The sequence below is a fragment of the Microcaecilia unicolor genome, chromosome 3, assembly GCF_901765095.1.
Source record: "Microcaecilia unicolor chromosome 3, aMicUni1.1, whole genome shotgun sequence".
In the NCBI taxonomy this organism is placed as follows: Eukaryota; Metazoa; Chordata; class Amphibia; order Gymnophiona; family Siphonopidae; genus Microcaecilia; species Microcaecilia unicolor.
Window position 1 is genome coordinate 196,358,466 of NC_044033.1, and position 20,845 is coordinate 196,379,310.

The 20,845-nt window shown below is 45.3% G+C and overlaps 1 protein-coding gene across 1 annotated transcript; it reads left to right on the forward strand.

The window, feature by feature from the left end:
* Nucleotides 1–7,115: 7,115 nt before the first annotated feature.
* LOC115464318 (tetraspanin-1-like) lies at nt 7,116–10,204 on the forward strand. The gene is made up of 5 exons (XM_030194707.1): nt 7,116–7,235; nt 7,819–8,016; nt 8,865–8,939; nt 9,559–9,666; nt 10,082–10,204. The coding sequence occupies exons 1-5, from the start codon at nt 7,116–7,118 to the stop codon at nt 10,202–10,204; spliced, it is 624 nt and encodes a 207-aa protein (XP_030050567.1).
* The last annotated feature ends 10,641 nt before the right edge of the window (nt 10,205–20,845 follow it).

The following is a 20,845-nucleotide window of genomic DNA, read 5'->3' on the forward strand; positions in this document are numbered from 1 at the left end:
GTGGGGGGGGGTGGGGGGGGGGGGGGGGGGGGGGGGGGGGGGGGGGGGGGAATGGATCCAGAAAGGAGAGGCAGACAGTGGATTGAAGAAAGGGCAGAGAGGGAGGGCAGACCCTGGATGGAAGGAGAGAAAGGGCAGATGGTGGATGGAAGGGGCAGGAGAGAGAGGACATATCCTGGAGGGAGGAAGGGAGGGAGGGAGGGAGGGAGAAAGAAAGAAAGAAAGAAAAAGAAAGAAAAAAGAAAGAAAGAAGAAAGAAAGAAAGAAGAAAGAGGGAGAGCAGACCCTGGATGGATGGGAGAGAAAGGGCACATGGTAGATGGAAGAGGCAGAGATAGAAAGGGCACATCCTGGATGGAAGGGAGCGGAAGGGTAGATGGTGGAGGAAGGGGCAGAGACAGAGAGAGGACAGATCCTGGATGGAAGGGAGAGGGCGGGATGGCAGACCATAGATGGATGAGAGAGAGAGAAAGGGCAGATAGTGGATGGATTGGGCAGAGAGAGAAAGGGCAGACCCTGGATGGAAGGGAGAGAAATGACAGAGGATGGAAGGGCAGAGACAAAGAGGGCAGATCCAGGATGGAAGCAAGAGAGAGAGAGGGCATACAATGGTTGGAAGGGGGAGAGAGGAAGACAGGGGCATACGGTGGATGGAATGGGCAGAGACAGAGCAGACACTGGATGGAAGGGAAAGAGGTGGCAGATAGTGGTTGGAAGGGGCAGACACTGGATAGAAGGGAAAGAGGTGCAGACGCTGGATGGAGGGGGCAGAAAGAGAGAGGGCAGATACTGGATTTCAGGGGCAGGGGAGAGAGAAGGCAGACACTGGATGGAAGGGGCAGATGGTGGATAGAAGGGAGAGAGTGAAGAGAAGATGAGGAAAGCAGAAACCAGTGACAGCAAAGGTAGATAAAATATTTTTTTTTTTCTGCTTTAGGTTAAAGTACTATTGTAGCTGTGTTAATACATGTTTATAAATAGAAAATGGAAATAAGGTAATTTTTTATTGGACTAATTTTAATACATTTTGACTAATGTTCAGCGACCAAAACCCCCTTCCTCAGGTCAGGACAGGATACTGTAATAGCAGTATACTGTATTGACCTGAGGAAGGAGGTTTTGGCCTCTGAAAGCTAAATGTATTAGTCCAATAAAATGGTATTGTCTTTGTCAGGAGTGCTAGCAGTCTTGTTTTCCTTATTTGTTTTATTTGGTATTTGCTAGTTTTTTCAAATTTACATCTATCTTTATATTTTGCACAGTAGGGGACATACATCACTATCACTGTTTCTGTGGTGTTGCATTGTATGCAGACTCTGGCTTCTTGGGGGGTTCAGTTTAATTTTTGTCTAAATATTTCTATTGTTATTATATTTTATTTAAAATTTGCTATACTGCTAATGTATATTATCTTAATGTATTTAAGATAATGTAATGACTGCATCATAACAACACTCTGTAAGCCACATTGAGCCTGCAAAAAGGTGGGATAATGTGGGGTACAAATGCAATAATAATAATAATAATCACTAGCGGGTCTCAGCGTTCACAATGATTAAAACCAGTTTGTGGTTACTTATTCTATAGTGGATTAGGGTTTATCTGTCTGTGAAAAGACATGGTTTTCTGTTGGCATTGATTATGCAGGATTGATGATCTGTACTATTCTGGCTGGTTTAGTTTTACAATAGATGTTTGATGTTCTACTGCTCACTGCAATGTTTAGGATGCTGCCTTTCCTAGGTACACTCTTATGTGACTCATAGAAGTTACTGCTTAAGATATGGTAGAATTGCTCTGTAGGTCCTGAATGACATTTGTTGTGTTTTGTATTCTCAGTATGTATAATACTGGATTTTGGAGGGGGTGTTAAAAAATGATCGGCCCCGGGTGTCAAATACCCTAGGTACGCCACTGCCAGGTACATCTGAAGCAAGAAGCATGTGAGGGAGTTAGTTACACTATTAGTTGATCATGGGGTAAAAGTAGTGTAAGATGCACAAGGCCATAGCAGATAGACTAAATTGATTGCTTTTGTCTTTCCCGAGGAAGATAAAGAGAATTATCCATGCCAGAAATGGTATTTAATGGTGATAATTTGGAGGAACTTAAACAAACCTCAGTGAACCTGGAAGATGTAATAGGTCAGTTTGATAAACTGAAGAGCAGCAAATCCCTGGACTGAATGGTATACCCTCCAGTGCTGAAAGAGTGCAAAAATTAAGAGCTATATTATGAATAACTAAATTACTGAACATACAGATAGGCATGATTTTATGGGACAAAGTCAACATGGATTTAGCTAAAGGAAGTCTTGCCTCACCAACCTTTGAACAAACGTGGACAAAAGTGAGCCAGTTGATTATGTATCAGGATTTTCAGAAAGCATTTGACAAAGTACCTTATGAAAGACTCCTGACTAAATCAAGAAGCTATGGAAAAGAAAGGAAACAACTAGGAACTGATTAAAAGATAGAAAGCAAAGAGTATTAGTTTTGTTTAGTTTATTAAAATTTGCTATACCACCATGACTGAGTAGCAGTATTCAGCGGTTTACAATGATTTAAAACAAATTTCGAAAAGGAAAAGAACTACAAAATATGATGGTTGAATGGCCAGTTTTGTTCATGGAGGAGTGGACTATCCCAGGGATCTGTACTGGGACCAGTTTTTTTTTTTTTTTTTTACATAGTTACAAATGATCTGGTCTGACTAGTAGTGTGAATTCATTTGAGTTTTGCTTTGAGAAGTAGAGATTCTCTGTGTTTATTCCATGCCTTTTTATCCCTGCCATCTCCCACTGCCCTCAGTTCTATTCATCTCGGGCTAATGCGGGATAGAAATGTCATAAATAAATAAAATACATACTTGATGTTGGTTTTAAATTTCCTTACTTTTAGCTTAATTTCATGTCCTCTTTGGAAAATGTGTACTTGTTCATTAATACCTTTCAAGTATTTAACAGTCTTGTAGCTAGAGCTGTACCAAATAGCATATATTTGTATTTACAAATAATTAAAAATATTATTTGGCCAAATTTTTTTTATTTATTTATTTAGGTTTTGCTCACACCTTTTTCAGTAGTAGCTCAAGGTGAGTTACATTCAGGTACTCTCGATATTTCTCTGTCCCAGGAGGGCTCACAATCTGTTTGTACCTGAGGCAATGGAGGGTTAAGTGAATATGAATACCTTATTTGAATAATGGGCATTGAGCTTTAACATAAGAAATAATAAAAGAAACCAGAGATCAAGTGTTTATTTCGGTAGGATTTAGCACAGTAGACCCTGGATTATTTGAATTTAAATCACTATTCAGCAGATTACAAATAATCAGGGCACTATGCGCATCCTAGTTTTACAACAGATTTGCCCTACTCGTTTCACTTCTGGGAGGGTGGGCAGAAATGGGGAGCCAGCTCTTAATATTGAGCACCCCCAATATTAAGCAAACTCCTTGTGTGTCCAGTGAGGGGTCATTTTGTTGGGTTTTAGCACCCCCAATCATTTTGAAAAGTTGGCTGCGATGTTATGCACTATCCATAGGCGCCCTGTATAAGAGGCTTGGGGAGGCTAAGCCTCCCCAGCCCAGCTGTGAGCTTCCCCGCCTGCCTCTTGCTCCAAATGTCCAGCAGCAACTAAAACCCAGCCTACCAGCTCTTACTGCAGCGATTGGTGTGTCCCCTCACGATCTCCAGGCTCTGTATTAGGCTTCAGGTGCGGGAATCTGTCTTCAGTCGTCCGATCAAATCGATGGTGCTGCTAATTTGCCTTGATCGCTGTCAGTAGCGACACTGCAGCGATTAAGGCAGGCTGCCTCGGTCTTCCCAGTGATGCCTCCCGCCCATGCGGAACAGGAAGTTGCATCAGAAGAGGGGGAGGCATCACTGGGAAGCAGTGTTGCCAGGTGGGCGGTTTTTCCCGCCCAATTGGGCGGTTTTTCCGCGACCCGCCGCGGGAAATTTTTGCCCGCGGCGGGTCGTGGTTTTTTGGGCTTCTTTTTTTCTTTTCCGCGGTTTTTCGGGCAGTTTTTTCGGCCGCGGGGGGTGGGGTTAGTGACGTTTGGGCGGGGTTAGTGACGTTTTGGGCGGGGCCGATGACGGGGGAGGCGGGGCCGATGACGGCGGGGGTGATGACGCGGGGGGGGGTGTCAGGGGCGGGGTTTGAGTTTGGGCGGGTTTTGGGCTGTTTTTGCGTTGGATTGGGTGGGAAAAAATTTTCCACCTGGCAACACTGCTGGGGACCGAGGCAGCCTGCCTTAATCGCTGCAGTGTCGCTACTGACAGCGATCAAGCTTTTCTTTATTCTCTCCACCTCAGGACCAACCGGTTAAGAGCTTCTGAAGATTTGGGAAAGGAAAGGCGCAGGATGCTGGTGTGAAACAGCCAAGGGCAGAAGCAGCCCTCCGCTCCTCTCGTCTGAGCTCAGGCAGCCTGGCAATGCACAGAGGGTGAAAAAAAGAGATGGTGTGTGCGCGACCAAGTCGGAGGGGGAGGGAACGTGTGAGAGAGAACGCGAGAGTGAACAATCCCTTCTCCAGGTCATCCCCTGCTGGCGAGTTTGAGAATGCAGATGAGGAGGAAGCTGTTGCACCATCGGACCACAGAGTGAGAATCAGAGGGGAGTTGGGGCCGTGAGGTTGGGGTGAAAGGAAAGGGGAGAAGCGCTGGATTTGTGGAGGGAGGGAGAGGTGCTAGATCTGAGAATAAGAGGTTAGATGGGGGGAGAGAGAGAGAGTGAGGATTGACAGAGTGGAAGAAACTGGGAGATTTTGGAGACCCAAGAGAGAGCAATACTGGACCATGGGTGGGGAAAGAGGAAGGCATTCAGGCCCCAGAGTAGGAGTGCAGGAGGAAGGAAAGACAGAGGAAGGTCAGGGAGCCGAGAAGAGGTGCAGGGCATGGAGAAACATAGGGAAAGGGACACACAGGGGCAATGCTGGACACAATGAGGTAGGGTAGGGTGGGGAGGGACAAACAGGATGAAATGCAGGAAAGAGCAACACAGAGAGACACAGGGGAAGATGCTGAATGTAATGGGAGGACAGAGACACTGAGAGGGCAGATGGAACATAGGGACAGGGACACACAGAATGGAGATGCTGGACGGGACCAGTAGGGACACAGATGGAAGATCAATGGTGGACAAGACAGAAGAAATGTCAAACGGACAGGGGATACTGCAAAAACAGGAAAAACAGAAAATAGACACTGACCAGCGTGACTACAAAAATAAATGCGCAGACAACAAGGTAGAAAGAAGAATTTTATTCTGAATTTATTAATTGAAATATCAGCTTTTGGAAATGGTCATCTGTGATATTTGCATGTAAGTTTCAATTTTTCTAGTATTGCTGCATGCCGTCTGACTTCTTGAGGTAACTTTCCAGTTTTGCCTTCATATCTGTTGTGTCATGTGTTTTTCATGTGTATCAAGTGCAGTATTCTGCTAGCATGTAGTATTTGCAGCCCTTTTGTTTACTAGGTTGTGTACTGGTGTTTTAGAGCCTCGTGTAATTACAGTTCTGCCTTTCCACGCATAAGGTTGTAGCTCGTCCTGTCCTTGGAATTAGTGCTGTTATGGTTTGGTAAGGTTATGAGTGTTTTTGCACAAGTTTGTGTATAGTGTTTTGCAGTGGAGAGATTGTGTGTTGGCCTTACTGAGGTGGCACCAAAACATCAGAAAGGGTGTACAGCTAAATCATGACACACTACCTCTTGAAGGATCTACATATGGTCGTTAATAAAAGGAGCTCATTGTGAACACTATCCACCCTAAAAGGGTGTTTTGTGGCTCTAATGAGAATGTGATATGATCCCTTGTTTCATATTGTTGACGGTCTGCATTTTCCTATGGGTGGTATATTGGTGTATTAGGGTCTGCCTAGTGTTATGGTACAGTAAGGTTCTGAGTGTGTTTTTGCACAATTTGTGCATAGTGTTTTACAGTTGAGCGATTGTGGTTAGTATATGCTTTGAGCAACCACTTTATTCTTTGACATATGATACATATCTAATATCTAAATTTAATAAAAGGTTTAATTGTGACTTATTTTTACTTTTTTTTTTCTGTGTTAATTGTGGATAAGCTCCGCCCCTGGCTCCACCCCTAACCACGCCCCCTTTAGCCTCCCCAAACGGTTGGGCCTGGCCACCCCACCACCGACGCGGCGCCTATGGCACTATCTCATGTCATGTCTCAGAGCTGCTGCTCTCATCGTGATGCTGCAGATTACTACTACTAACTTAACATTTCTAAAGCGTAGGGTTACGCAGCGCTGTACAGTTTAACATGGAAGGACGGTCCCTGCTCGAAGAGCTTACAATCTAAAAGAAAAATGTACAGTTAATCATATAGGTCAGACAGATTGGGGCAACCTATGCTGTGTCCTGGGGTGGACGGGCCTGGGGGGGGGGGGGGAACATGCTCCCTGCTTTTATTCTGGGCACTACAGGCCCTTACAGGCTTCCCTGCCTCGTTTAAAGAAGTTCTCAATATCAGTGGCTATGATGAGTGTTTTGACTGGGAGGCCAACGACTGAGAATAGAAGAACTTTAGTCACCTCCATTACTTCAAGCTGTCCTTCCCCCTTCCCGCCCTTTCTCTCGCCCGCTCTTTTTGGTAACGGACAGCGCGGGCCGCATAACCAATGCATCCGCTAGAGATGGGGAGACATGGGGCGGCGGAGCCGTAGGTCCCGTACCCCCCCCCCCCCCCCCGTGCGCTCGCTCCCGCCCCGGAGCGCGCTCTCTCTCTTTGTCCTTTTTACCAAACTCCGCCCCCTTCAGTGTACTGGTTTCGTACGGCCGTTGGCAGTCGCAGGCGCGCGCATGTGCACTGCAGTCTCAGCTTCGTGAGGGGGGGGGGGAAAGCGTGTGTGTTGATAGTGTGCGCTATAATCCCCTCTCAGTATAACAAATTTTTTAAAAAGATAAAAATATGTATAATCTATCTTAAAAGCATCTATGATAGACACCCCCTACAGTTAACTATATATCATTTGGCTTTGTTTATTTTCAAATGTTTTATTTTAACTTTCATACTGTACTCATAATTTTAAATTTAATTTTTTTTCTGAGTGTGTGTGAAGGTGGTGGCAATATTACTCCCAAAACCATGTGGTCACATGAACCCAGGGCCTCTTCCACGCTCTCTTCCACTGAGTCCTGGTTGCGACTGCGCAACTTCTATACCTGCTTGAAGTACATGATGTTCTGCTTCAACACCATCATATTTGTGCGTATTATTTGGGGCAAGAACACATCTGAAGAACAATTAAATTACAAAAAAAAAGAAAAAACCCAATGTACACAAAGTCCTGTAGAGCTAACACAAAAAAGCCTGTTTACATAGGGAACGCTCTATGGTTCCTGTTGCATAATGCCTCTTTGCGCCAGTCCAGGTTTTATCCTAAGCCTAAATCATGAAGAGAAAGGGGATGGAGTCTAATTTGGTTCAGAGTAAAATGTGGGCTGGCATACATTGCTCTGGAAGAGGAGCCTTAAAATATCCCTGAGTATAATTAAACTCTGGAATTTGTTGCCAAAGAATGTGGGTAAAGGTGGTTAGCTTAGCGGGGTTTAAAAAAGGTTGGATGGCTTCCTAAAGGAAAAGTCTATAGACCATTATTAAAATAGACTTGGGGAAAATCCACTGCTTATTTCTAGAATAAGCAACATAAAATGTACTGTTTTGGGATCTTGCCAGGTACTTGTGATCTGGATTGACCATTGTTGGAAACAGGATTCTGGGCTTGATGGACCTTTGGTCTGTCCCAGTATGGCAATACTTATGTACTTATGTACTTCATCTTTTACAGGTTTCTGGTGGCATTCTACTTGGATTGGGCATATGGATTAGATATGGTGGTATACTATTTTCCAAGATCCTGGGATCCTATGCAGTGCATTTCCTCAACATTGGATACTTTTGCATAGTGGTAGGCCTTATGCTTACCGTGCTTGGCTTCCTCGGATGCCTGGGTGCAATGAAGGAAAGTCGCTTTCTCCTCTTGATGGTATGCTGATTTATGCATAGACATTTATGCCAGATTTAGTGCGGAGTCAAAGGTAATACATAGTAATAAAACAAAAAAAGAAAATAAGATTACATTTTTCATTAGACTAATACGTTTTAAGCCATAACCGTACTCTTCTGATCTGATCTGATCTGATCTGAAGAAGACGGTATTGCCTTTGAAAGCTAATCAAAAAATGAAAATAAAAAAAAGGTTTACTCTTTTTTGTTCTGTTTTATTTCTGTCTATTACCTTTCAAAGTGGACTAACACAGCTACCACACCATTTTATCCAAGTGGAGAGTCACAAACAGAGCACGGCATCGTTGTGCACCTTGGTTTATGAGGGTCCAGTCTTGCTAAAGAAAAAATCTGCACTGGGGCCAATATAATTATTCAGCATAGTTAAAACTGAGAGTTTGCAAGATGACTTTGTGAGAGTGAAGAACTGGGCTTCTAAATGGGAAATGGAATATGGGTGTCCCCTGGTCTTTGTACTTTTTGAAAGAGTGAAAATTAGTTTCACTTCTACTCATTCTACACCACTGAGGATTTTGTAGGCCTCAATCGTATCCCTCCTCAGCTATCTGTTTGCTTTTTTGGCTGCCGCTGCACACTGGGTAAAAAATGTCAGCGTATTGTCTACAATGACACCCAGGACCTTTTTCTTGGGTGCTGACTCCTAAAGTGGACCCTAGCATCAGGTAACATTCTAGGGTGAAATTACCTTTTGGAGGACTTTCATGGAGATCATTCAATCAGGATCATTCCTTTATTGTTGATACATCAAGTGGATTTTATTATGTTCTGTAATTCAATGCATTAAAACACCTACTTATTATTTTACAGTTCATCATGACAATGATGGCAATTTTCATTGCAAAAATTGCCGCAGCTGTCCTAGCTTTAGCTTTCACACAAATGGTAAGTAGAGCAGTCGCTTTCTTCTGTAAAATTTACTTTATATTATTCCCCCAAAAAGCTTGCACTTTGTTTACAGTAACAGTATTTTAATTGACAACATACGTAGCAGTAGACTGGTCTTGGTGGGTTTTCTTGTAACTTGAAAATGAATTTAGATGTGATATTTATCAGTAAGGAAAACTATCTTATTCCAAGAAATGTTTAAGATATGTAATCACGCAAATTGTTAAAAAGCTGAGAGAAATCAAAGGATTTCTTTTACAAAGCTATGCTAGCGATTCTGGCGTGGCAAATGCGATAAAGCCCATTCAATTCCTATGGGCTTCGTCACATTTGCCTTGCCAGAATTGCTGGTGCAGCTTTGTAAAAGGAGCCCAAAGTCTCTTTTATAGTGCCATAAAATGAGATAGAAGAAACCTTTTTTTATTCTCTTTTTTTTTTTTTTGCCCAAATACATTAGTTTGCTGATTGTAGGAATGGAACAAACGACTGACCCTTTTTGAGATGAAAAATTATAAAAATGGACATATGCGATTGGTAGCAACCGGCTAGTTGGCACTCAGTTTTAGCGCTTTCTTTCTTTAAGCGTGTGCTCACATTTTATTATTTTGTCTTCAAGGTTGAGGGTATTCTCCGTGAAAAAGGACCAAAATCATTAAAAGAATATTATGTTGACAATGTTAAAGATGATGCTGTGTCTGGTAGCTGGAATTCTGTCATGCAGCGAGTGAGTTCATAAAATTAAAAGACCGGCCTGTTTCCTTTCTGTGGTGTCTGTAAGTCCTGCAAGAATGTGCTTTTCTCTTCTTCAAACAAGCCCCTTTCTATAGTGTGCGTTAGTTTTAATTCATATTATTTTTCATGCTGCAAAATACCTCAAAAGATATTCAAGGTGGCCCAGGGGATCTTTTGGCCCTGTCCCATGGAGGTTTACTACCCTGGACAGCACAATGATTACCAGATGTTGTGCTGTACTTTCTCAGCTGCTGCTGTACCTGCATGTCTTCTGTATAGACACTTTACTGTTACATACATTTACTTCAGAGATGAAAGAGTCCAGCAGAAATGCAAGCACCTCCTCTAAAAAGTGCAAAGGGATTAGAAGGTTATCCAGTATTTACTCTTTCCTCTCTCTCTTTCAGTTGAAGTGCTGTGGGTTTAATAATTATACCGACTTTTCTAATTCCGTCTTTGTAAATAAAACTGGCTTGTTATACCCCAAGGCCTGCTGCACAACTCCAGATAGTTCTGTCTGTGAGGCGTAATAAACAGCACTGTCATTTTCATGAAGGTAACTGTTTAGTTGTATAGTCCTGTATTTAAATCACATCTTCATTTTTTTTAATGTTAGAAAACGATTTGTCCCATTTGGATATAGTTTGGGACCCTTTTACTACGATGCATTGAGAAGACTATACAGTAGACGGTTGCCTGGACCCATGCTACTGTCTCCTGCATTAAAAAGGCAGCCGCTACAGTAAACGTTAGCTGCCTAATGTGGGAGAGGGCAGGACTTGGGCATGACATGAGCGGGTAGAGGTGTGGCCAGCTGTGATAGCTAGCACATGACATGGGTCTGTAGCGTTTGCTAGCTGTCACGCCTACCGATAGCACAGCTGAATTTACCACCGGCTCAAGATGGTAGTGCAGCGAGCTGGCAGAGGAGTTGGCATGGCATTTGTCTTCACTCTGCATCCCTCTTCTCAATCCCTCCTGTCACACTTTAGACTCCCTTCATAGCAGCCAATTCTAACCCTGCACGCCCAATGATCAAGACCGGTTTCTCCCCTCACACCTGATGATTAAATCCACACCCCTTCTGCACTTCTGATCATCAAAATTAGACCCTCTCCCCCAACGATCTAGGCTCACCCTCCAACACTTAAATCCCACCTGGGAGGAAAACCACAGCCCCTGCCATCAAAACATCACTCCACCAAGGCTCACCCTCTTCCCCAGGACTCACTGGGGATCTTCATTGGTGGCCAGTACTCCTCCTCTGCAGCTGCCCGAGTTGACACCAGAAACCAAAATGGCACCAATGACCCCTAGTGGTACTCTCGCAGGGGTTATCCTTCTATATATAGACGATCACTGCTCATCAATGAAGGTCCACAGGTGAGTTCTTGGGAGGGGTAGCAAGGGTGAGAGGACAGTGGGCCTGGATGGGGTGCAGTGTTTCATTCACAGAGGGCATGGATTTCCTGCCAGGGGAGGGATTTGTATGTTGGGGGGCTGGGCCTCAGTTGTTGGGACAGAGGGTGTGGTTTTGATCATTGGGTGTGTGGGGTTGGGATTGGTTGCGATGAGGGGGAGTCTGAACTGTAACAGGAGGGATTGGGATAATGGGATGCAGAAGGAGAAGGTGGATGTTGCCATGCCAGGCTCGTTTATTTGTTTAAGGTTGCCCTGGCAAAGCATTACATGCAGCGGCAGACAGTGTGGTTGCTCCCACACGATCTGCAACTGCATGTAACACAGTGCTGTGCAGTGTAGTAAGCATCTTGCCTATGTGTTCAATGTAGGGCAGATGCTGGACATGCCCCCTGCATTTACCACAAAGGCTTTAAAGTTACTGTACATTAAACATGTGGTAACTTAGTAAAAGGACCCCTTGTTGAGTTGTTTGATGTAGTTTACCGTTATTAATGACAGGGTATATTTTATATTTTTTCCCCATTTGGGAGGAAACCCAGCTTCAGTGCCAGCCCAACCATTAGGATTAGGTGGTTTCTTAGGGTAGCAGCTTCTTCTACCATTGTAGTAAAATAATAGGTGTGACAAACCCACAAACTGAAAGAAACAACAGAAGATATTTATTCCAGAAGGGACGATGGGCAGTTTTCAAATTATTCTGAGAGAGGAGTGATCATGATTTCTGGTGGGCAAGGGGCATAAAAGATAGTGGAGGGGAGAGGGACACTAGGCTGAAGGCTTGCCCAGAGTGCCTAATAACTACTTCTTTAACATTCCTCCAGACCAGTTCAGATGAGTGGGTTATGAACTCATATCAGCTGATGGAGACAGAAACACTAGCCTCAAAGAGAGCCCGTAAGTACTCTGTACAGGGCAATGCCAGCTAGTATTTTTCAGTCTCCATCAGTTAGTGGGTACCTGTGCATCCCAGTATGGAAAATGTCCTATAGTTCCTCCTTGGGATTTCAACCTTGTTTGGTTGGCCTTGGTCAAATCACCCTTCAGACCACTCTTAGCAGTATCCTAAAAGACGTGACACTTAAGACGACTTCCCTGGTGGCAATTTGCTCACTGAGACGAGTTTCTGAGTTGCAAGTTGCAAGGGGCTGTTCATGGTGTTTCACAAAGAAAAGATAGTAATCTGGACAGTCTCTTCCTTCATGCCTAAGGTGGTGTCCCTGTTCCGTGTGAACCAAGCAGTGTGTTGCTGGTCTTAGGAGATGCCAAGGGTGACATGGAGCAGAAGTGACTCCATCATCTGGACATCCATAGGATCCTTCAGAATACCTTAGAAGGATAGAAGCATTTTGGAGATCAGATAGGCATTTTGTTCTCTTTGGAAGCCAAAGGAAGGGGAAAGCAGTGTCCAAGACTTCTATTACGAGATAGTTTAAACAACACAATAATACTAAGATGCAGGCAGCAGTCCAGCAGCAAGAGGAGTGGTATCCAGTCTTTTGCATTGAGTGTCACAAGTATGATTGTCTCTCAACTGGCAAGAAGTTATGTGTGTGTTCGAAGCAAAGAGCTCCTAGGTCTCAGAGAACAAGTCCGTTCTCTAGAGGCTTGAAGGAGCTGAGGGAAACAGAGAGGTACATAGAGAAAGCCTATGGTGACATTGTAGAGAAGTCTCACTTCCAGTCTGGCAACCTCTGTGCTACCTTGGAGGAGGGAGGTTTCCTAGAAGGACAGCATCCTGGTGAAGTAGGAAGTAATCCTGTAGCCAGGACCTGCCCACCAGGGAATGCAATATCCTCTCGCACTGAGGATGTGTCTCCAGGACATTCTGCCCAGGAGGGAAGGATTAGGACAGCTGTTGCAATCATTAAGCATGTAGATAGCTGGGGTGGTGAGTATGCTGGTCACTTGCCTGCCTGGTGCGAAGGTGGCAGACCTCAAACACCACTTAGATAAGATTTTTAGGCTGCTGTCTTAGTACATGCGGGTGCCAGTGACATAGGAAAATGTGGGGCGGAGGTTGTGGAAGCCAAATTTAGGCTCTTAAGTAGAAAGTTGAAATCCAGATCCTCCAGGGTAGCATTTTCAGAAATGCTCCCCATTCCACATTCAGGACTCAAGAGGCAGGAAGAACTCCACAGTCTCAATGCATAAGTACATAAGTACATAAGTAGTGCCATACTGGGAAAGACCAAAGGTCCATCTAGCCCAGCATCCTGTCACCGACAGTGGCCAATCCAGGTCAAGGGCACCTGGCACGCTCCCCAAACGTAAAAACATTCCAGACAAGTTATACCTAAAAATGCGGAATTTTTCCAAGTCCATTTAATAGCGGTCTATGGACTTGTCCTTTAGGAATCTATCTAACCCCTTTTTAAACTCCGTCAAGCTAACCGCCCGTACCACGTTCTCCGGCAACGAATTCCAGAGTCTAATTACACGTTGGGTGAAGAAAAATTTTCTCCGATTCGTTTTAAATTTACCACACTGTAGCTTCAACTCATGCCCTCTAGTCCTAGTATTTTTGGATAGCGTGAACAGTCGCTTCACATCCACCGATCCATTCCACTCATTATTTTATACACTTCTATCATATCTCCCCTCAGCCGTCTCTTCTCCAAGCTGAAAAGCCCTAGCCTTCTCAGCCTCTCTTCATAGGAAAGTCGTCCCATCCCCACTATCATTTTCGTCGCCCTTCGCTGTACCTTTTCCAATTCTACTATATCTTTTTTGAGATACGGAGACCAGTACTGAAACAATACTCCAGGTGCGGTCGCACCATGGAGCGATACAACGGCATTATAACATCCGCACACCTGGACTCCATACCCTTCCTAATAACACCCAACATTCTATTCGCTTTCCTAGCCGCAGCAGCACACTGAGCAGAAGGTTTCATCGACGACGACACCCAGATCCCTTTCTTGATCCGTAACTCCTAACGCGGAACCTTGCAAGACGTAGCTATAATTCGGGTTCCTCTTACCCACATGCATCACTTTGCACTTGTCAACATTGAACTTCATCTGCCACTTGCACGCCCATTCTCCCAGTCTCGCAAGGTCCTCCTGTAATCGTTCACATTCCTCCTGCGACTTGACGACCCTGAATAATTTTGTGTCATCGGCGAATTTAATTACCTCACTAGTTATTCCCATCTCTAGGTCATTTATAAATACATTAAAAAGCAACGGACCCAGCACAGACCCCTGCGGGACCCCACTAACTACCCTCCTCCACTGAGAATACTGGCAATCCTACTCTCTGCTTCCTATCTTTCAACCAGTTCTTAATCCATAATATACCCTACCTCCGATTCCATGACTCTGCAATTTCTTCAGGAGTCTTTCGTGCGGCACTTTGTCAAACGCCTTCTGAAAATCCAGATATACAATATCAACCGGCTCCCCATTGTCCACATGTTTGCTTACCCCCTCAAAAAAATGCATTAGATTGGTGAGGCAAGACTTCCCTTCACTAAATCCGTGCTGACTTTGTCTCATCAGTCCATGTTTTTGTATATGCTCTGCAATTTTATTCTTAATAATAGCCTCCACCATCTTGCCCGGCACCGACGTCAGACTCACCGGTCTATAATTTCCCGGATCTCCTCTGGAACCCTTCTTAAAAATCGGAGTAACATTGGCTACCCTCCAGTCTTCCGGTACTACACTCGATTTTAGGGACAGATTGCATATTTCTAACAGTAGCTCCGCAAGTTCATTTTTTAGTTCTATTAATACTCTGGGATGAATACCATCAGGTCCCGGTGATTTACTACTCTTCAGCTTGCTGAACTGACCCATTACATCCTCCAAGGTTACAGAGAATTTGTTTAGTTTCTCCGACTCCCCCGCTTCAAATATTCTTTCCGGCACCGGTGTCCCCCCCAAATCCTCCTCGGTTGGGACGATGGTCCAAGGATGAGGGATTTAGATTTGTTAGGAAATGGACAACATTCTGGGAAAGGGAGAGCATGTTCCGAAAGGATGGGTTGACCTGAACCGGGATGGAACCAGGCTGCTGGCACTAACATTTAAAAAGGAGATAGAGCAGCTTTTAAACTAAAATGGATGGGGAGGGGAAAGCCAACTATTGCCCAGGAGTGCACGGTTTGGTATGGAGTATCCTTGAAGGATACTATTGAAACAGGATCTTTAGGGAATTTCAATAGAGAGGTTTCAATAATGGTGAAAGAAAGCCAGGAGTGTTAAATGGGAGAACAGAGTAAAAGATGCAAATTATCCCCATCAACTTGAAAGGGTACCGGGGGGGGGGGGGGGGGGGGGGGAAGGGTAACTAAAGTTACATAAATGAAGGGAAGGTATACTAGAAGGAGTGTTGCACATAAGTGAAGAATCTCAGAGCATATGCCTTAAATTGGTCTTAAAAAAGTCTTTAATATAGTTTTGAATTAATACTACTACTACTACTTAACATTTCTAGAGCGCTACTAAGATTGCTCTAATTGTAATAGGGGAGGAAGATTATTCCAAAATTGGGGGGCAAGGAAAAAAAAGGCTGAGTGCCAAGGCATGCAGAACAAGGAGAAGGGAGACCCATACAGTGAGAGTCAAGAGAACGCAAAGAGTGAGTTGGGGTATAGGGAATAGTGCATGAAAAAAGGTAGGATGGGACCAGTGGTGTGCTGTTAAATGTTTAACAACAGGCTTTCCCCCGGTCCATCTCTGCACCCCCCCCCCCCCCATCCACCTCTGTGCCCCCCCGTCCACCTCTGCGCCCCCCCCCCCAAATTGCAGAGCTGGCTATAGCCAGGGAGAGAGCCTGGGGGGGGGGGGGGGGGGCAATGCATTACTTCAGGAAAAAACAATTAAATGATCCCAGGTTCCAATCTAATTCATGTTTAATGTGGGATAAAATGCCATAAATAAGTAAATAAATATAAACTTTTAATGTTGAGCACCTGATTCTCAAAGTGGACATATTCAAACACTATAATGAAAATAAAATGATTTTTTTCTACCTTTGTTGTCTGGTGACTTTGTTTCTCTGATCGTGCTGGCCCAGTATCCGATTCTGCTGCTATCTGTCCTCTTAACTCCGTTTTACAGGACTTCCTTTCCATTTATTTCTTTACTTTCTGCCTTTCTTCTTCATTTCTTGCCCTACATCCGTAAGTAAAAGCTGGGTCCTCCGCAGACTTGACTGTCCAGTGGATCCAGCTTCTGCCTATTTTCTTCATCCATGTGCAGTTTTTCTCCTCTCTTCCTTTTCCCTCATCTCTTTCCTTCCTCACTCTTCCCTCCCCTCCATCCATGTCCAGCATGTTTTCTTCTCCCTTACCTCGCCCTCCATCCACCCATGTCCTAGCAACCCCTCTCTCCCCATGTCCTCCCCTCCATCCACCCATGTCCAGCGACCCTCCTCTCCCCTCCACTCCCCTCAGCCACCCCATTACCCAGCGATTCTCTCTCTCCCCTGCCCCCCCTCCAGCCCACCCATACCCAGCAATTCTCTTTGCTCCCCTGCCCCCCTCCCGCCACCCATATCTCCTCCCATGCCCCCCCTCCCGCCACCTATACCCAGCGATGTCCTCTCGCCCCTGCCCCTTCCAGCCACCCATACCCCAGCGATTGTCTTCTCTCCCCTGCCCCCCCTCCAGCCACCCATACACAGTGATTGTCCTCTCTCCCCTGCCACCCTCCAGCCACCCATACCCCAGCGATTGTCCTCTCTCCCCCTGCCCCCCTCCAGCCACCCATGCCAGTGATTGTCCCTCTCTCCCCTGCCCCCCCCTCCAGCCACCCAATGCCAGTGATTGTCCTCTCTCCCCTGCCCCCCCTCCAACCACCCATGCCAGCGATTGTCCTCTCTCCCCTGCCCCCCCCTCCAACCACCCATGCCAGCGATTGTCTTCTCTCCCCTGACCCACCTTCAGCCATCCATACCCAGCGACTGTACTCTCTCTCCGCCCCCACCAGCCACCCATGCACAGCGATTGTCCTCTCTCCCCTGCCCCCCTCCAGCCACCCATACCCAGTGATTGTCCTCTCTCCCCTGCCCCCCCTCCAGCCACCCATACCCAGTGATTGTTCTCTCTCCCCCTGCCCACCCAGCACCCATACCCAGCGATTGTCCTCTCTCCCCTGCCCCCCCTCCAGGCTCCAGCCACCCTACCCAGCGATTGTCTTCTCTCTCCTGCCCCCCTTCAGCCGCCCATACCCAGCGACTGTCCTCGCTCCCCTGCCCCCCCAGCCACCCATGCCCAGCGATTGTCCTCTCTCCCTGCCCCCCCTCCAACCCACCCATACCCAGCGATTGTCGGTTGTTGAGTGGATTCTTCGGGGCAGGCAGGAAGATCCCCAGTCTTTCCTGCCTGCTGCTGGCACTGACTCTCCCGCGGCGATACTGCATCGCTCTTCAACATGGCCCGCCGAAACTTACAAGGGCAGCCTCCAAGGACTTCAGCAGAAGTCTCACGAGACCGCCACTGGAAGTCTCAGCAGCCATTTTAAAGAGCGATCCGGCAGCAGGGGAGGGTCAGCGCCGGCAGCGAGCAGGCAAGACTGGGGATCTTTCCTGCCTGCCCTGAAGAATCCATACACTGGGAGGGACCCTGTAGCTCGAGGGAAGGAGGGAGGGACCTTGTAGCTTGAGGGAAGGCGGGAGGAGAGCCGGCTCGCCCTGACACACAACTGGCTTGCAAGACGGTTAAAAAATTTAACAACCGGCTCTTGCGAGCCAGTGCGAGCCGGCTCCAGCACACCACTGGACGAGACCCCTTGGAAATAAGCTTTGTGAGTCATAGGCAGAGAAGCAGCTGTGTAACGGAAAAACATAATGTTTAGAGAGGTCTCTGTTTCCTCTATTTTATCTGTGCTTATTGTTCTTATTTTCATAATGTGGAGGAGTGGCCTAGTGGTTAGGGTTGGTGGACTTTGGTCCTGAGGAACTGAGTTTGATTCCCACTTCAGGCACAGGCAGCTCCTTGTGACTCTGGGCAAGTCACTTAACCCTCCATTGCCCCATGTAAGCCGCATTGAGCCTGCCATGAGTGGGAAAGCGTGGGGTACAAATGTAACAAAAAAACAAGACAAAAACATTTTGTTGATGCAATTTTCATGGTAGATATTCTTATTAGTTGTTACATTTGTATCCCACATTTTCCCACCTTTTACAGGCTCAATTGTGGCTTACATATAACCGTTAACGGTGTTAGCAGATTACGGTCTGAACAAATACATGGTATGACTGAATACAAAGTGGATTAGTGGTTTAATGAGGTACATGTATGGTAGGAAACAGTTGGGGGGAACTTAGAGTAGGGAAATGGGGGAAGAAGAGTCAGGTAATGTCTGTTACGGTCTTTGATTATATTGTGTCACAAGTGACCAGGTATTTTTATGTTGGGTCGGTGGGGTATGCTCTTCTGAACAGGTCTGTCTTTAGTGCTTTCCGAAATTTAGGTGGTTGAGCGTAGTTTTTACTGCTTTTGGCAGTGCATTCCATAGTTGTTCGCTTAGGTAGGAAAAGCTGGTTGCATAGATGGATTTGTATTTGAGTCCTTTGCTGCTCGTCCGCCTGGATTGGCCGCTGTCGTGGACAAGATGCTGGGCTCGATGGACCCTTGGTCTTTTCCCAGTATGGCATTACTATGTACTTATGGGTAGTGGAGGTTTAGGTATGATCTTTCAGATTTTGTGGTGTTTCTGGTTGGCAGGTCGATGAGGTCTGTCATGTATCCCTGTGCCTCACCATAAATAATTTTATGAACAGTCGTGCAGATTTTGAAAGTGATGCATTCTTTGATTGGTAGCCAGTGCAATTTTTCTCTGAGTGGTTTGGCACTGTCAAAACATGTTTTTCCAAATATAGCCTGGCTGCTGTGTTTTGGGCGGTCTGGAGTTTCTTTATGATTTGATCCTTGCATCCCGCATAGATTCCATTGCAGTAATCTGCGTGGCTTAGTACCATGGACTGTACCAGGTTACGAAATATTTCCGTCGGGAGAATGGTTTTACGCGTTGAGTTTCCACATTGAGAAAAACATTTTCTTTGTGGTGGATTTTGCTTGGGTCTCTAGTGATAGGTTGTAGTCGATTGTTACTCTGAGAATTTTCAGGCTGTCTGAGACAGGGAGGGTGTATCCTGGGGTGTTAATGTTGTGGGTTTGCATGTATTGTATTGGGATGAGACTGTCTCATCGTGTGTTTTTTCTGTATTGAGTTTTAGTTGGAATGCATCTGCACATGAGTTCATGATGTTTAAGCTTAGCTTGATTTCGTTGGTGATTTCCGCTAGATCATGTTTGTGTGGGATGTATAATGTAACGTCATCAGCGTAGATAAATGGGTTGAGGCCTTGGGTGGATAGGGTCTTGGCTAGTGGAGTCATCATGAGGTTGAAAAGGATCGGTGATAGTGGTGATCCTTGCGGTTACTCCGCAACTTCGTTTCCATGGTGACGATATATTTGTTTTTTATTTCACTTGATATGTTCTTGTGGTTAGAAAACCCTTAATCCAGTTGAGAGTGCCACCACTGATTCCGAAGTAATCTAGGAGTCTTAGCAATATGTTATGGTTAACCATGTCGAATGCACTTGACATGTCATATTGGAGGAGGAGAATGCTCTTGCCTATTGCTATTTTCTGCTTGAATTTGGTTAGGAGAGTGAGTAATACTGTTTCGGTGCTGTGTAGGGGTCGAAATCCTGATTGTGACTCATGTAGTATAGTGAATTTGTTATGTAGTCATTGAGTTGTTTGGTCACCAGTCCTTCCATTAGTTTGACTACTAATGGGATTGATGCTACTGGGTGGTAGTTTGTAATGTCGTTTTTTTTTTTCTTGGTGTCTTTTGGTATTGGGGTGAGCAGGATGCTTCCTTTTTCTTGAGGGTAGACACTCTGTTGAAGCATGAAGTTTAAGTGGGATGTGAGATCTATTATGAATCGGTGGGGGGCAGATTGTATTAGGTAGCTGGGGCAGATGTCCAGTTGACAATGGCTGTTTGAGTATTGTTTAATCACCTGGGTAACTGTGTTGACGCTGAGTAGAGCGAAATTTGACCATATTCAGTCAGCAGGGTATTCATCCAGGTTGGGTCTAGACCATTAATGAAGTTTTCTGTGTCCATGTTGTTCTGAGGTAGGGTTTTTGCGTAGGTTATGATTTTTTCATTGAAATATTTAGCAAGGCTGTCTGCAGATGGGATGTCAGTGTTGGTTGTGGTGACCGTGTTGTGTCTAGTAGTTTGTTCACGAGATGGTATAGTTTCTTCGTGTTTTTGTAGTCTGGCCAAATTTTAGTTTTGTAGTGCATCCTTTTGGTCTGTTTTATGCGTATTTGTATTTCCTTTGTAGCTGTTCCCATTAGTTGAGAGTTTGTTCGTCTTTTATTTTTTCCATGCGCGTTCCAGTTTCCTTGATTGTGTTTTTAGTTTTTTCAGATACATAGGAAGACTCAAGGGGCATACTCATCTAGCCTTTGTTATTGAAATACTGGCTGGCACTGGGCTGTACAGAGTACTTAAAGGCTCTCTTTGAGGCTAATTGTTTCTCAGTCTCCATCTGCTGGTAGGAGTGCATAACCCACTCTTCTGAGCTGGTCTGGAGAAACTAAAAGGAAAGAAAATTATCAGGTAAGAACTAATTTCTCCTTTGGCTGTACCACAGAAAGGTGGTATATCAAAAATATGACCCTTACCCCTTACCCTTGATAGCCTTGCACTGGCCGGCTTATTTTACTAACTTGTGAACTTTAACGAAAGCTTGTTGTATGGTTTAGGGCT